Genomic DNA, 18356 nt, shown 5'->3' on the forward strand with positions numbered 1-18356 from the left:
GACGGTGGAAAAAATTGTCAAACACATGCATGAGAATTATTTTTTCAAACTATGCGGCAATCTTGTGCATATTGCGGCTCACAAATATACCTATATATATATGCATGTATGTTTTGCATATTTTGTGTGCAAAAACTTGAGAGAACATCAAGTGTAGAGTGTCAAGCCAATTGTAATCTTGTGAGTTTTAATAAAATTCTCTAGTTGCAGCCCGTGGACGTAGGATTTACACCGAATCCGAACCACGTAAAATCCTTGTGTTCTTTATTGCTTTATTTTCTCGTTTCGTTTGTGAGTGTGTGATAGTGTTTCCGCTGCGTGTACCCTGTCTCAATTCCTAACAAGGAGTTGGAGTAAAACCATATATACAAGCTTGTAAGTCTATCATACATTTAAGCTTATAAACTCACTTGAGTATGATCTTTCTACCAATGTAGGACTCATTCTCACACCCACCTCTCTTGCTAACTTTTATTCTCAACTACCCAACTTTGAGTATCGATATCTCATTCACATATAATCCATTTTGAACATACGATATATCGTTTCGGAGCTCTCACAAAGAAGAATACAAACCCACTTAGAGTTAATTATATATACAACATATGTAGAAGGATATTTAATTTCTCTTTACAAATTTTGATCAGATAAAATGCTATTGAATATTAAGTAGTAACCAGACATCATGATTGTTATGTTTTAATAAGTTGTGTAATTGATAAAAAGAATCGTTTATGTTATGATTAGAGTATTGAAACCTGTAATTGATAAAAAGAATCGTTTATGTTATGATTAGAGTATTGAAACCTGAGGTATTGGTTTGGCATTGGTTACAGGTATTGGCGTATTGCTACAATGTCACAAGCTTCGTGTTTTTTTGTATGTTATAGTTGGAAATCACCTGAGCAAGTACACATTCTTATCTATTAACATTTTTCTTATATCTTCTACCCGTGTATTCATTCTTATCTATTAACATTTGCATTAAGAAGTCTATTATAGATCTTCATCAAAGAGTTTGAGAGCTATAAAGAGGTTATTATTCAAGACCTTAGCCCAAAAATTAACTACATAGATAATAACATTCATTTTGATTTTTTACTAGTGTATTTATTCTTAGCTATTATTCTTATATACTTTTTTATTGTTGTATATCATTACTTGTTATCAGGACTATCATAAGATTTGCATGCAATATTTTTCCAACTTATTATAACATAGAAAACGTTCTATGAATGACTAGTATTATTAATGTTCCCTCGTATTAACTTCTGGAACATACCCAGAGATCATCAACTCACAAGAAAGATTTTGTAACATTTTATAAACACACTCAGATTTATCATGAGATTTATCCCCAGCCACAAATTTAACAACTTTACCATCAATTTCAATTGAACTCACACCTGGATTCTTCTCAATACCCTTATTCTTCATTCTCTTCCTCACACTGCTTGCCTTATGCCAATCTTTTCCAGCAGCATATATATTCGAAAGAAGAACATAATTCGAATCACCACCAGGGTTTACTTCACTTATAAACCTCATCAACTTTTCAGCTAGTTTCACATCTTCAGCCACTCTACATGCTGCAAGAACTGATCCTAATATAACTTCATTTGGTTTCATGGGCATATTCTGTATAACATTTAGGGCTTGTTTTAACATACGTGCGCGACTATAAAGATCTACTAAACATCCGTAATGCTCGATTCTTGGTGTTATTTTATAGTCTTGTGTCATCATGTCAAAAAGTTTCAAACTTTCATTGATTAAGCCACCATGGCTACATGCAGTAAGAGCTCCAGTGAAGGTCACTTCATCTGGCTTGAAACCATCTTTCTGCATTTGGTAAAAATACTTGAGAGTGTTTTCTGGATTCCCATTAAGAGCGAATCCCACAATGAGGGAGTTCCATGAGACTAGATTGTGTTTAGACATGGTGTGAAATACTTGAAGAGCGAATTCTGTGCAACCACATCTTGAGTACATGTCTATTAATGAATTGTTTATACGGATGTTGTTGTTTAGTTTACCTTTTAGTACAAGTCGATGAAGCCATAAGCCTAATCCAAGTGCTCCTAAATTTGCAGAAGCAGAGAGTGCAGAAACAATGGTGACATGATCAGGTTGAACCCCAGAAGCCAGCATTTCTTGAAACCACTCCAATGCATGTTCGTAATGACCATTCTTTACAAACCCATCGATTAACGCCGTATATGAAATTACATCTCTCTCAGGCATTTCATCGAACACCTGGACTGCTCTAGTAATTTCTCCATTTCTCATCAATCCACCTACCAGAGTATTCCAGGTGACTTTATTCTTGAAATCGATCTTCTCAAAGCACAAGCAAGCAATGTCCACGCGATTGCATTTACAGTACATATCAATGATAGCCGTACCCACCTTGACGTTATCTTTATCATACCCGAATTTACAGACGAGAGCATGAACTGAAGTTCCAAAAGAAAGAGCATGTAAAGGGAAATCAGCACAGCTTGAGAGAAGAGTCACAAAGGTAATGTGATTGGGTTCGACTCCGGCAACTCTCATACGAGTGAACTCGGCAGCAGCACGATCTAAACGACCGGTTCGGCAGTAGCGAGCAATGGATGAGGTCCATGAAGAGACGTTAAGTTCACCGGAACTGGAGTCATCAGCAGTTGTATGGCGGAATATAGCGTGCTGTTTTGTGGGGATTGGAAGGATGCGAGGAGGATGAGTGTAGTGGTTGTCGTTGTGGTCATGTGGTGGTGCACAGATGGTAAGTGTTGAGGAAGCAAAGAGACTCATTTCGTTAGGTATCTTATTCTTACCCCGTGGCTTTGTAAGCACAAGTTAATGCTACAGCTTCATCGTCTTTACATGTGATTTGTTTCAATACCTGCAAGTAAGAGCATGCACAAATCCATAGTTTTAAGGGAAAAGTTACCCAGGTAGAATGACTGCTACCCTCTAACCTCCGCCGTGGGCTCTATCGGCTGCCGCTTTTCCTCTCAAGTCTCCTCTCCGCCGGAGTAACTAGGAAAGTAAGAAGTTGCACGTATTTGCTCACTCTCTTTTCACTCTATGAAGTATGAATACGTCTTCATAAAAGATATGAAAGAGACTCGAATATGGTGACACTGAAATAATTAATATCTAGATATGTAATTTGCACTAAAATATCTAGATACATAATTTATTAGTATGAACTACATGATCAGTAATGTGTCAAACTATAAGGTAGGGATGTCAAGTTCAGAGGATCAAAGGGGAGTGGAAATAGCTGTCTTTGCCCCTGTCTCCGAAATCAATTATTGCCCCCGCCCCCGTGTCCGAATCCCTCGTTTACATAGTCACCGATCCCGCCCCCGTTCCCTTGTTTTATAGGCTTAAAATTGATTTTTTTTTCTAAAAAGAATTGTTATATTTTGGGCTAAAAAAACTATTTTTCATAACTTTAAAAGCTTAAAATCTAGTTTTTTAACAACTAAAAAATTAAAAATCCAACATTACAAAACGACGAATCCAACAAACTTATAAATACGACAAGTCCAACATTACAAAAAGAGTACATGTCCAAAAATATATGACCGATTGTGAAGTGAAAGAAAGTGAAGAAATCCTAAAAGTAGATAATATATTGTCCAAAAATACCCACTTCAGCCACCGGTCCCGAAAATAAAACGGTGTTTAATTCCACACCCGCCCTTGAATTTTTTAAAAATTTAATCTTGTACAGAATCAGAGTCCCACAGAAGTTTTTAACATCCCTGCTATAAAGATGTTTTTATTAAGATTATCCCATTTTTTTTTCTTTTTGCTTTTTTTAGCTTTGGTTAATTAAACAACTTGTTTGTTTATCCCAAACCGGTTTTGAAAAAATCGGATCATCCAAATCTGTAACTTTATTTACAACTTAGGTTATTTAATCCGAAAATGGTTATAAATTATTAATCTGAAACGTGAAAAAACATCAGATTTAATCTGAAAAAAATTATTAGCTAATCTGAAACAGGTTTCGAGTTATAGATATGCTAATGGGAATCTGTAAAATGTTACACTTTATAAACAAGTTCGGAACAATATAATTTATCGTTATTCAACAACCATAGGATATAGTAAACTAGGTTTACTTAATGATACCCAATTATAACCAAGGAAACAAAAAGAAAATCATTAGTGTGGTTATAAACTTATTATAAAAAAAACATATTTATTAATTGTTAATTTGTTATTTTATTTTGTTATGTTAACTTGTAATTAGTCAAAACTTAGTTGTTAAAATAAGTGGAAGATCGAGTTCTTTTTAATGACTCGTTGGTTTTTTACTTGCACACAAAACTGGTTTATGAGATTTTTGAAGACTTTCAAAAATGTAAAAGATAAATAAGTTCTCCCCGTAGTTTTAATGTTCACGAAATAGGTCATTCACCTCATTTGTATATACATAACACTAGGGCTATTTCATAAAATAGAACCATTCATAAACCATCACTAAATTGGTCAGCATTCAGCATATTCGATACAAACTCTAAACAACTTTAAATGATTAAAGAACCTTATTAAAAAATAAAAATCATTCAGCACTAAAGGGTTCAGGTTCAGTATTTATTATCAAACCTATGAAAGTGAGTAACTACCTCACATTCCATTTCCACCTTTTCATGTGGAAAAATGAAAACTAATTGCAACTTTCATCTCATTGATATCGATTGGAGTCTCAATCTCCAAGACAAATACATGCCAAATTTTCGTAAATAATCATGTCATGCCATAACATTACTCCAATAAAATGAGGCTATGTGCCTTCATACAATTACAAAACCTTGTACAAACAACAACAGTACCCCATGAGTAACGAGGTAAGGGACAAAACCTTGTACAAACAAAGATGTCCCAAAAAAAGGCAAATAAAAAAAATGCCTAGAAAAGAAGAAAAAAAACACAATCAAGCAAGCATCAACCAGAATGCTCAAAATTAGAAACTTACACAACAGATTAGAAACTCGATATAATTACAATTTTTTCTGACACTAGGATACAATACAAACTAACTTAGCAAATTTAAGTTGTTTTCTCGGCTGCTGCTCTATCCTCGGGCCCACCAAGCATGATCTGGAAACATAACCATTTACAACATCAGAATTTTTTTCAAAACAAGTGTAAGGGGGGGTATAAATGTCTTTTTGTAATGAGAATGAGAGACGAAGATTATACATTACAATCGAAGGCGAATCTGCGTGCAAGCATAATAGCAGCATTTCTCTCTCTTTCGGACTCGAATGCAAGCACAAAGGAGAGGCCTATTTTTGGTTGCCAGAATGATGCCTGTGCTGCAGCATTTCCACCTCCTCTAACTCCACAAAGCTTATTTTGGATTGGAAGAAGAAATCATATTATCAATATAAAGTATATATTAATTAAAAGACACATAAGATTTGTTGTTGTTTTGAAAAAGGAATTGAAATTACCTGCATAAAAGGGGAGTAGAATTCTTTTGCCATTGTTGTGTTATCCTTGCGAAGTTTCATCCTCATCTTTCCTACATGAAGTACATGAACTGACTCTGAAGGATGCTCTGCCCCATTCATTTGAACAATCACTACCTGATTCCACATTCCACATCCACAAACAATATAATCAACAAATACCAATATTTTATTAAAAAGTATATATATATATATATATATATATATATATATATATATATATATATATATATATATATATATATATATATCAGTGTTGCAAATATCGGCCTAGGCGGCCGATTAATCGGCGCCTAGGCGCTTGGCGGTCCTCCACCGTCGACGTTTATAGCTAATCGGACCCTATTATCGGACGTGGTCAAAATCGGTCAAAGACGGAGATTATCGGGTCTAGGCGGACCTAGGCGCCCTAATCGGTAATAAAAAAAAAAAAAAAAAAAAAAAAAAAAAAAAACTTTAAGGGCAAAAGTTTCAAATTGTTAGAATTGCTGCTAGGGTTCTTCTCACTCCATCGCATTCATTCCTTTTCTTTTTTGAAATTCTCTCTGTAGTCGTCTGAAGGAACGAAAGAAAGCATGAACTGAAGCTTCTAAAACGATGCCATATTCTTCTTCGATGCCATCTGTCCCTCCTCCGACACCGTCTTTTTCTTCCATTCACGTCATCGCAATCTGTCAGTCGTCATCCTCAAAGCTAAACCAGTCTTCGCCTTCTGAAGCTTCTACAACAGTCGCCGCCTCTTGTGTGTTATATAGCAATAATCAGGATGGAATCATCGATGATGGAATTCCCACATATCCACAGCCTCCTGCTATTGAATTCCCTTAACATTCACAAAGTTCCAAATGCAGTAGACAACAGGTTGCAGGTCCACATCTCTTCCCGATGCTATTGGAACCCATTGTTCATAACACTTTTTTCTCCCCATTTTATGCAGACTTGGATCCAAATGCAATTGTTGGTTATTTAGATCTGATGTATTAGGGATCAAAAGGGTTTTTGTAATCATAGTATCATGTTATAATGTTATATTTATTAATTTTTAGTAACTTTTTAATAGATATAATGTTATATTCTTAGGATTAATGTATTATTTATTAATTTTTTAATAATTAATGGTCCCCGATTAATCCCTTTGACCCCAGTCCACCGCCGAGCTACCGTCAAGCGATTTCTGCAACCTTGATATATATAAAGAAATCTGTAAAACATAACATAGTAGCTGAGCTGGCATACATTAAACTCGGTGTCATGGCGCCGAACCAATGCTTCCACATAGTTTCCTAATCCTGCAGCTGTTTTACATAATTTGTATAAGTTGAGTTTGGTATAAAGCATCACGAGGAGGGCATTTACGTCTTTTCACAGACAAACCTGGATCAATGGGACCAGAAGTTGTCAAAGTGATACTCAACCCATCTGACATGACATCAGCTTCAAGTAATCGCCCAACATCAGAAGGTTCAGGAGCATAAATAGGTTTTGTGGCACCTAAAAAGTATAAATTTGGATTAGTTCTATAAAAAGTATATCCAAAAAAAAAAAAAAAAAAAATCCATCACATCCTAAATATTCCTAATACCTGAAATAAGATCCTTTTTTCCACCTTCAGAAGCCAAACGATACCACTGGATAGAACATTCTAGAAGATCTGGGGCTTCATTACAACATGGATGAATCTGCAAATATGAGCCTAAAGATTCTGTGCCATCTAATTCAAATAAATTGGGTCTATTTTTCTCTCCCTGTTTGCTCATTGCCAACTGAAATACAAACAAACAACAAAAAATAATAAATTAATAATAATAATAATAACAAACCATCTAAGATAAACAATTAAGACTGATTATTAAATTATTTTGCCTCTTTCTGGAGCTTCAATGAACACTTAGACTTCTCTGCTAGTTGAGTTCGTAATGCCTGGAGCTCATGTTCCATATCCATAACCTGTGACAAGATAATATTTAAAATTAATATTGCTGATTAAATAATATATATGAGCATTAAGATGATTTTTAGAGAATTTTATCTGATGCAAAAATACAATATCTGTCTTCTGATATTTCAATATACTATATAGATATGGTGTTTGATGCTTGAGTTCTTAAACTCCTAAAATATAAGAAACTAAATAAATGAAAAGGTTAAAATTAATAATAACAAAAAGTACACCAAAACCAAATGCAAATAACATGGTACCTTACTAGGCTGATGAAGCATCTTGATCCTTCTAGCCTCTTGTACTTCCTTCATTAATTCTTCCACATCCTAAATATATATAACACATATAGATATAATCACAATAAAACTATATATATATATATATATATATATATATATATATATATATATATATATATATATATAGTATAATGGATTGCAATTCATCATCATAAATTAGCACTATAACTCTATAAGTATCTTGACACTCATAAAGAACAAAAAGAAAAGATGGTAAAAAGTGGAAGTTCATATTTCATGTGTTCCACGCTATTACTAACCTAACAAGTGTTTTTGCTTTTTGTTTGTGTTTCTGTTTATTTTATTCATTTCAGGAACTTCAAAAGTTTCCTTTTATGAAGTGCACTTTATAATATTGCTTTAAAGAATAACTATAAGTAAAATATACAAACATATAACATTGTTTATAAAACTCTAAACAAACAAACCTGTGTCCCTGTAGCTCGGGACATTTTTTCTTGCTCCTGAAGAGCTTCTTCCACTCTCTGAACTGCAGCTCTAGCTTTCTCAATTTCAGTTCTTGCAAAAGCTCTCTCTTCATCAACAAGCTTTTTTGCATCTTCTGAAGCCTACATGTATTTATAAATCTTTACCAAAACTAAACAGCAGAAATATAAGAGAAAAATTAATTCCTTTAAGGTGTTGAACTAAAATAATGGAACACTAACCTGCTTTAGAAAACTTGCAAGCTTCTTAACCTCAGCCTTTTCTTGAACCAACTCTCCTTCCCTTTGTGTCAATTGACCTGATAAAGCTTCAACCTAACCATAAACATTAAAAATGAACATTTTTAGCAACTTAATTCAAAGGCAAAAATATGGATTGTGTTTATGTCATCTAAAACAAACCTACCATGGCAATAGCCTCCTCCACATCATCTTTGTTTTTACCAACAGCACGCCCTCTCAATGATTCAAGTGCATCTTTAAGCTTTTCTAAAAGCACATGTTTCTCTAGAGAAACCACATCTCTGAGCTTATTCTGTCCCTCATATGTGAATTGCATTCAGTATAACAAAATGATTTTAATATATGTGTGAAATTACAGAGGCCAACCTCATCAGATAACTTAGCAGCAGCAGCTAAACCCTTTTCAAATTTACTGGCAAGATCACGAACAGATAAACGGTTTTGTTGATCTAGCAACTTGGCAGTTTCATGTCGAGTTAACTCCCTCATAGAAACTAACTTTGAATCTTCTTTTGCCTCCATTGTGTTGTTATTAGTTCTGTTTTTGTAATTTGGAAATCGGCTGGATGCAAATAGAACATCTGCTGACACTGGGGAAACTGCATCTCTTTGAGTTGTGTAGCTGAAATCTCGTCCCATTCTTGTCATGCTTATGGTTTAGATACAACTGTCGAGAATCAAGCTTTTAGTAACAATAAAAACCCTAAAGCCATAAGTCAATTTCAGATAAACAAGTAGTATGACGTAGGCTGATCTGGTCAAACTGGTCAATGGAAAGGGAAAGGGAAGATCAAACAATTAACAAACGATTTCGGGTTTGCAAAATGCAAAAGAAGCCAATGAAGGTTTCGCCTGATGAATAAGTCAAAATGAAACCCCATTTCGTCGTGGAAACGGAATAATAGCCTAATCGGCGGAGTAAACTATTTTATGGCTTGTAATTACATCATTAGTTAGAAGTCGTCAACCTGGATTACATCAGACATATTTAATTAAACCAAAAGTCAACAGAATGCAAAAAGGAAGAAGGAGAAGAAGAACCACATAAAGAGGATGTTTATCAAATTATAATGCAGACAAAGCAAAGCAACCGATGAAACAACGGGAATGTACAAAACGAAGGAAAAACAGATTCAATCGGTATTAAGTATGAACAACAGCAAACACAAAAACAGTGATACCAAACTGAACCCTAATTCAAAAGCGAAAATCAGTAAATTGAACCACCTTGAAGCGAAAAAGATGATTGTACTTACAGAGCATGTAAACAGCGACTAATTAACAACCGATGAGAGACTTATTCGGTGGATTCGCTGTTGAAATCGACAGGCAATGCTTCGATGATGATGTTGCAAGAAGTGAGATTGGGAATTTGGAAATTCTAAATCCAAAAGAGAGTATTTGGTTTGCTTTTTGAAAAGCAGCAAAAAGGCGTAGAAGATGTGTAGTAAGTCCAAAGTGAACCTCTCAAAGTCTCGAACACATACAGTGGAGTTGTTTTACCCGGCTGTTTGGAGTCTTGTCTTAAAATTGATTACGATTAGGAAAACATGTAAAATACGTTTATTATATTTTTAACTTATTAATTATTAATCTAATATCTTTTTTTCATTTTATATATAATGGTAAAAAAAATTGTTACTAGAAATGATTAAAAATATGTGTGATAGATTTGATAAAATGATAAAAGTAAATTGTGTTTTTCATACGATTAGCCCTAATTAAAAAATTAATTAGTTATAATACAGTTGATATATATATATATATATATATATATATATATATATATATATATATATATATATATATATATATATAGAGAGAGAGAGAGAGAGAGCTGGATTCAAATGTTTTCAGCAACTATTGTGTGCATGAATGCACCAATAGGAATTTAGAAAAAAATAAATCATTAATAATAAATATAAGGGTATAATAGTAATCTATACTATAATTAATTATGGTAAATTGATAAAATCAAATAATATCTCCTTTTAAATTAGGATATTAGTTTTAAAACCTCACCCCCACCATATTAGGGTTTTACGCTCCCTCTTCATCTCATACAGTACCCACACACACATAGAGACCCGATAGAACTACTCTTCTTCTTCAATAGAGACCCGGTAGAACTACTCCACACGCATAACAGGTGATGATCCACTTTCCGTCTTAGGCCTCCACACGCAGAAAGTTCCAGAAGGTAGAGCTTCCAATTCGTCGGCTTCTGATGATGAACACGAAGAAGATTCTTCTGGTTCATCAATGAACAGCTTTCGTAATGAACTGGTGATAGAATCAGAAGCATGAATCTCATTATCCTTTGATTTAACTTCATCCTTGATGAGAAGATCGTGATTGAAAAGAGGAAAAATAGTCCAGCCTCACGAATCGATCTCTTTTGCTGAAACTCCTTCTTCACTTAAATCCAACGAGAATCTAAAATCGTCTTCATCGAAATCCCCAAAATTCGTGAAATCGACCGGCCTGTTCTTCACGTATGACTTTGGCGATAGCCATGGATGTGTTCTTCGATCTATGAGAGATTCTGGAATCGGCTTCCAGGTATGCACTCTATTGTCTGTTTTGTCTCCTCAGCCATATCTCATCTCTCGTTCCCCTTCCATTTCCATTTTTTGAAACACAATCCAAGAAACAGACCCACCATGGATAACAATGTTGACATATGCTTTCAAGAAGTGATTTTGACTTTGCTTATGATTAGTTATTCCATAAACATGATAATTTAATTTGATTTCTTTGAAGTAATTTCATACTCTTGATAATACAAATTATTTGTTAGTATTTGAAGGTTTACACTCTTTTATTGTAAATTTAGTCACATTCATGTATTTATTAATTACATATGTTGTATGTTTCATCAAATGGAGTATAAAGATTTGTGCATCTGATTTTGCCAACCAAATGTTTGTTAAAATGCTTGAATCAAATATTTCAGCCAATTTTTTTTGTAATATTTGAACTATCATATCTCTCTCATACTAGCTTGGAATGATATGAAATTTGTTTCTGCATATTCTCCTTTGTGTTAGCTACAAGTTAGGTTCAGAAGTCATTTAAATTTGATTAATATTGGTTGAGTTATAGTCCTTCGAACATGCGATGTTACAGCTGTATTTTTAGCACTCTTTGTTCAGAAACATTTGTGATCTTTGAACTGTCATATTTACCACATTCTAGCTTGTAATAAGCTAACATTTTTCCAAAGTATTGTCCTCTGTGTTAGCTACAATGTAGTCATTGTAATTAGATTAAGTCGATAATTTGGATCAGGTGACTCGGATAATACTTGATCAAGTGACTCGAGTACATTCTGTTAGAATAAATTAAAAGTCTTTAATGTCTAACACATTCTGTTAGAATTATAGTTTTATTCTGTTAGAATATACTGAAAGTTCTACTATTTTAAAGTTGATTATGTTTTTTTTTTGGATTTAGGTTTTGAAGGGGCTGCCATTGATGTGGAAAATGAAGAAGACATGGAGAACGAGAGTATTCTAGCAGAATGTTGTTATTTTTTTAAGAATGTTATTCATTTTTGTTGATATTCTTTTAGAATATTTATAACTATATTAAAATGTATAAGACTTTTAGTCTGTAAGAATATGTATGAATTTGTATTTAAGTTCGGATGTATAAGAATATATCAGAATGTTTGTTAATTTTCAACATCTGATTCAAGAATTTTGTTTTTCTTCAATAATATTCTATTAGAATAAAATTCTGAAAGAGTATCATTCTAACAAAAAATATTCTGACAGAATAAAATCGATAAAAATTGAAATTGAATTAATTAAAAAATTCAGATTTTTTTAAATTAGGAGAATTAATCATCCCTAAAAATCTGAAAATTTCCTTTTATAAATGTAGTTAATTGTCCAAAATACCCTTTTGTTAAAAATTGTGTGAATATATGGTACATGTTACCCCATTGTAATATCATACACTCTCAAATCATGTCCATTGATTAATTTCATCCGTTGGTCCAGATCTGTACATTCTGGCACACAATACTTAGTAAAAACAAAATAACTTAAGCCTATATATATATATATATATATATATATATATATATATATATATATATATATAATTATGAACTGATCAATTCAAAAACTTATATAGAACTAGATTGGTAATTTTCTTTTTCAATTCAAAAACTTATATAAAAGTAGATTGGTAATTTTCTTTTTCATTAATAATGTTAATTAATTATATTAGATATTATTGTCACTCGTATCACCTTTCTAAAGGTAATATTAATCAAAAATTTCAAATTAAATACATTATCCTTTAACTTATATGTATTCATATGTATGTATTTTTTAGTGATAACATCACTTTCCACGCTATGACAATGATATAGCTATGTTGTATAAACTGAAATCACAGAAAAATAAAAAACAAGCAGGAAAATAACTTTTTACGGATTTAACCCCACAAAAATGATCGATTAGCTAATAGCGATTAAATTTCAATTAAAATAAGTCGTTCCCCGGCAACGGCGTCAACAACTTGGTGTTATATATATATATATATATATATATATATATATATATATATATATATATATATATATATATATATATCACTTAAAAAGCTTAAATTTATATCTTAATTATTTGACTCAGCTAAAACACAATACGCAATGTACCTAGTCGTGTGGTAGTGAAGTAGAGTAAGTAAGGAATCGATCACATGGAACGGTATTCTAATTAAAAAAAATGCTAAGACTAATCTAAAAGATAAAAACTTTGATGGGGTTTTTTATCTGATTTTTTAATTTAAAAAAAAAGGACCTTAATTTAAGCAATCGACTAAAAAACTTTAAAGTAAAGCAAACAACTAGAAAACGAGATTTGATCAAGAATTAAAAGATACTTCCGTTTAGCTTTGAATCCCCTCTTTTTCCTATGGTTAATTTCAAGACAACTGATTAATTTTGTATGTTACCAAATTAGAGGTTGCTCGTTATCTTGGTCTGATTAGCTAGCATATGTCAATTTATGAACTTTAACCACAGTGATCATGCAAATTAAGAACACCAAATTGATTTTAAGATATATTTGGATTGTGATTGAATAGATCTAAGACTTATCTATCTATGATCAAGATAAACAATCAAGCACATATTATGATGTAATAGTGTTCTCTAACACAGTTAAGCAACTAACTTTACCACCTATACTAGGATTTTTTTCAATCACTAGTTTTAGTCATTTAATGATCATAAACAACTAGAAAACAAGTCCATGCAATCAAAATGGTCATCTAACTACACAAAACTTAAGGGCAAGGCAATAAAGATTGAAACTTTAACATGCTAGGATAATGATCTATCAAACACAAGCTAAAACCAACTTCAATAATCCATAAAAATATAAATTAACACATAGTATTAGAGTTCGTCTAATCTAAACGAAAGTAAGGGGTTATTAGCCCATGATTACAGCAGAAACACACATAATCAAAAAGTAATCTAGGTTAAACATTGTAAAATCTAGACAAACCGAATAATTAATGATGAATCTTTATTTCAATCTCACTAAATCTTGATCTTCAATCGAAATCATGCCTCCAAGGGTTTTCTCAGAGGTTTTTAGTTGCTTTTGGTCTAAGAAATCAGCAGCTCTATCTCGGATTTGACCTAATTATCCGTATTTATACTTGCCAAAAATCAGCTTCCGCGTCGTGGCTATGTGCCTGTCATGTCGTGGAAAACATTTATAATGCGTATTTTGCAAGTCTCGGCACAGGCTCATCGAGAAGGTTCTTCATCTCCACGTCGTGGAATCTTCTTTTATGTACGATTCTTCTTTTCTTCTCCTTGATGCATGCTCCATCCTCCAAGTTTCCAGCTTTGTTCAGTGTTTGTCCTTTTTCTTGAGAATATCCTTCTTAGCTACAAAAATAGAATTTATACTTTATACGTACCAATTATCTTTGTATTTAACCAAACTATAGCTAAAATGTATTGAAATAATGCGTAAATATATGTATAAATATAGCAATATCAAAATATATCGCACTTGTCTTTTGATTGTCCCCAAGAAAAACTTTATTTCAATACATCACATTAAAACATTGCCCACCAGTATCAAACTTTATTTCCACCTCATTTTGAATAACATTCATTTTCACATTACTTCAATTTATACCCTTTTATTACCCCCTTTGTTTCAAAAGTTATTGTCAAGTTTCCAAGCGACACGACTTAAAAAGCAAATACTATATAATATAATTGTCCTAAAATATAACTACACTTTTGTGACAACCGAAGAAAATGCATCACTAACCGCCATTAGGAATTAGTACAAACAAACATATTTAATAAAATAAGAGTGTAATACAATAATATTTTAATAAATATATGCAGTTACAACCTTACACAATTGTAAGAACACGATCAACTATTTTGGGTAATAGGTTAAAAATAAGTATGCAAAAAGTCGTACCGTCAGCTATAACGGTTAACATATTCGGAAAGTAAAACGGCGACGTGATTCCAAAAAATATAAACTTCGTATGGAGAACTTATGGTTTTTTACCAAATATAAAAATCAACCGCGTAAATAACTTTAAGACATAAAAAGAATACGTAGAGATTGGTAAGTTTTGGCTAATATCACAAAAAGGAAAGTCGTAGTACTCCTCATGATAAGAATTTTGAGACAAAGAATGCCAAAAATGGAGCCAGTATAGGGGAGTTATGATTTTTATAAAATCATTTAGTGATACCCCGTGAGGCCAAAAGATGAAAGTTAAAATTTGTCAAAAGAACATAAAGGAAAGTTGTAGTACTAGTCGAGAGCATCACATGGGTATAAAGAGGGTAAAGAATGGAGCTTGTACGCAAAAGATATGAATTTTTCAAATTCATTTTTGTGCCCGTGTCATGCGTGGCGCGCACACTGCCGTCGGATCTGTGAAGATTGTGAATGACATGGCACAGTGAGAGAAAGTGACATGTGGCAACACCCGGTTGGAGCCACATTGCACTTTGCACGGCGTGCACACCAAAACATGCAACGCACAGTCCAAAAACCTGCTATAAATATCAATGATCGGCAGACCCTTTCCTGCACCCCTCTCAAAGCATCTATATCTCTTCAATCGAATTGGTCCCATCCCGAGTAGTACCCAAGCTCCCGAGTCCCAAAGCTACCATACTTTCGCGATTCACGCTACTAGGGTGACCTGTCGAAGAACGCTGAAATCTGGCTTATAACGAAGAAGTTATGACCCGTCGAAGTTTTGCGATTAAACCGGCACGGCTCCGCATAACGTAAAAAGTGAATTTTTGATGAAATACTTTTTAGCCTTAGAAATCTAAATGAAAGTCATAGTGGATGCTAAACCAAGAGCGTGCATATAGAGAACGTCCAAATCCGACTTCATTTGAGAAAGTTATGATTTTTCTAAGATTTAAAATAGTAGTATACAGCTCGGAAACCGAATTTTAAATCAATCGATTATTAGCCGATATAACCTAAATGAGAATTGAAGATCTCGTTAATATGAGCTCAATGATATAAAGACAGTAAAAAACGGATGTCGGATGACAAATTTATGAATTTTTAACGGACTTTAACTGTCTAAGTCTGTTAATATATAACTTTAAAAATAAAGTCAAAATTAGCCGACGGAGTCTAAACGAAAGTTGTAGATCACGTCGCTACCTACGCGTGGATATAAGTAACATTAAAACGGCGCTCATATGCGAAAGTTACGGATTTTAAAAGATAACTAATTTTTGGATTAAACCTCGAAGTGACACGTGGCAAGATCTAGGCCACTACTTCTTTCCCACGGCTTTGCACGAGATGGCGACACGTGGCATGAGTACGCCCAGTGTAGCTTGAAGTACGCCCAGCGTACCCTTGTGTATCCCCACGTACAGGGTTGTTGGCAGCCCATAAATAAGTGGCGTTTTTCCCTCAGTTCTCCACACCTCTTCACCCATTTCTCTCCCAAACACCCCAAACCATCTAATCCTTCCCCTAGCACCTCCTAGGTGTTAGTAGCGAGTCCTGAAGCGCCAAAAGGACCCGAGAAGAAGAGCTTTCGGCTTAGTGTAATAGCCCAAATTTTCAAATAATTTTTTCATTTTTAATTTACCAAAACATTCCCATAAAATATAAAGTCTTAATCACAATTGTTTTCAAAATCCATAACAACAAACATTTTATTCAAAATATCAGAGTGTCCCCAAATAAAATGTCGGAGAGTGCACGCCGCGTCATCAAGCCTTTCGCTTGTCCTTAGGCTCAGAGGTACGTGAAACAATCAACAAACTGTAAGCTAATGCTTAGTGAGTTCCCCATATCATACCCCACATAATCCACATAATCACATAATCCATATTAGCTATATAAGCTTCATAAACCACATAATCCATGCATACAACATATAGGGATGCCCTGGAAACCCTCCAGGGTCTTACTTTGGGTGCCTTGGGAACCCCCCAAGGTCTTAGCCCAAGGATTCCCTGGAAACCCTCCAAGGTCTTACACCCAAGTGCCTCGGAAACCCCCAAGGTCTTTACTAAGGATGCCTTGGAAACCCTCCAATGTCTTACACCTAAGTACCTCGGGAACCCCCCGAGGTCTTTACTAAGGATGCCTGGGAAACCCTCCACGGTCTTATACCTAAGTGCCTTGGGAACCCCCCGAGGTCTTTACTAAGGATGCATGGGAAACCCTCCAAGGTCTTACACCTAAGTGTTGTTGGGTTTTGAGCATTCTAACACTCCTACGGTGTACATGCAACCCTAGAAACCTTGGATCTATGTTTTACTAAGATACATGCAAAATTGATTTTCCAAGGTTCTTCAACTATCTAGCATAGCATGGGGAACTTTTAAACATAAATGCTAGAAGAAGAACATACCTTTTGTGGTTTGGATTCCTTGAGAACCTTGTGAGCCTAGCACCTCAAGTGTGATGCCTCAAATGTGTCACACAACACCACAACACTTGGAATGACCTTGAGAGAAGTTCACTTACACCTCAAAATCGGCTTGCCCTCTTTCTTGTACAAGTAGTAGTCATAGTGCCGATTTTGCTTCCATAGGGTTCTTTATATAGTTGTTGCACAAGTAGGGTTACACCATGTAAACCCTAATTTTCATGGCTTTCCATATTCCATGATCCATGGGTTTGTAACCTCCATGGATTATCCATGGAGCACCTTATGGGTTTTAACCCAATCTATACAAACCATGGATCATTAGCCCACTATACAAGAATAGATGATTTACACAATCAACCCCATATATTTAATTAGTCTCCTTTTGATCACTTAATTAATTCCAAATTAATTCTTTGATCAATACTAATTAAATAATATTATTAATATATTAGAACTTATAATATATTAATAATCCTTAAGTGTCCTTTCTCTCATTTAGTCTATCCAAGTGTTGCAATGTCATGCAACCCAAATGGACCATGCCAACCGAGTCAAGTACATTCCAGGAACAGTTATGAACTTAGACACCTAATCCAACAGTCTCCCACTTGGATAAGTCTAATAACTATAACTGCAAGAATGACTTCAGGAACCGATCAGCAATCGTAGCTCTTTCAAGTTCTCGCGGAACTAAGATGATGATGATACACCATTTAAGATAAGTGATCATATAATCCTCTGTTCTAGATATCAGCCGGACAAATACATGGAACAATGTCTTACTTATTGTCCAGCAGTTTGTTTCCCGATTTCCGATTTGTTTGACATAGAACTTATTTGAACACATCAACTTAGTTCTGACCGGGCCCGGTACATGGGTCAACAAAAAATCATCGAGGGGCCCAGATATCGCTTCTAATCCAAGAAGGAACAGATAAACTTTGACTCATATGCTTGTTCTACTACTTGTTGAATCATACACAAAGGCATGTTTTATAACATTGAGTTACCAATGCGTTTT

At 34.0% G+C, this 18356-nt stretch overlaps 2 protein-coding genes across 2 annotated transcripts; both read right to left on the bottom strand.

Annotated features, from left to right (window-relative positions):
• Positions 1 to 1193: 1193 nt before the first annotated feature.
• Positions 1194 to 3230, bottom strand: PDE247 (Tetratricopeptide repeat (TPR)-like superfamily protein). The gene has a single exon (XM_079047162.1). It carries the CDS (start codon positions 2794 to 2796, stop codon positions 1249 to 1251), a length of 1548 nt encoding a protein of 515 aa, XP_078903288.1. The 5' UTR covers positions 2797 to 3230; the 3' UTR covers positions 1194 to 1248.
• Positions 3231 to 4736: 1506 nt separating this feature from the next.
• LOC145115613 (stomatal closure-related actin-binding protein 1-like) lies at positions 4737 to 9884 on the bottom strand. The gene is made up of 13 exons (XM_079051950.1): positions 9664 to 9884; positions 8774 to 9074; positions 8571 to 8699; positions 8387 to 8479; positions 8147 to 8287; positions 7677 to 7745; positions 7341 to 7424; positions 7060 to 7240; positions 6852 to 6968; positions 6714 to 6772; positions 5460 to 5594; positions 5206 to 5355; positions 4737 to 5103 (listed from the first exon to the last, which is right to left on the bottom strand). The coding sequence occupies exons 2-13, from the start codon at positions 9053 to 9055 to the stop codon at positions 5053 to 5055; spliced, it is 1491 nt and encodes a 496-aa protein (XP_078908076.1). The 5' UTR covers positions 9056 to 9074; positions 9664 to 9884; the 3' UTR covers positions 4737 to 5052.
• Positions 9885 to 18356: the final 8472 nt, after the last annotated feature.

The sequence above is a fragment of the Lactuca virosa genome, chromosome 5 (assembly GCF_052849685.1).
Source record: "Lactuca virosa cultivar CGN04683 chromosome 5, Lactuca_virosa_CGN04683_v6, whole genome shotgun sequence".
Taxonomy (NCBI): domain Eukaryota; kingdom Viridiplantae; phylum Streptophyta; class Magnoliopsida; order Asterales; family Asteraceae; genus Lactuca; species Lactuca virosa.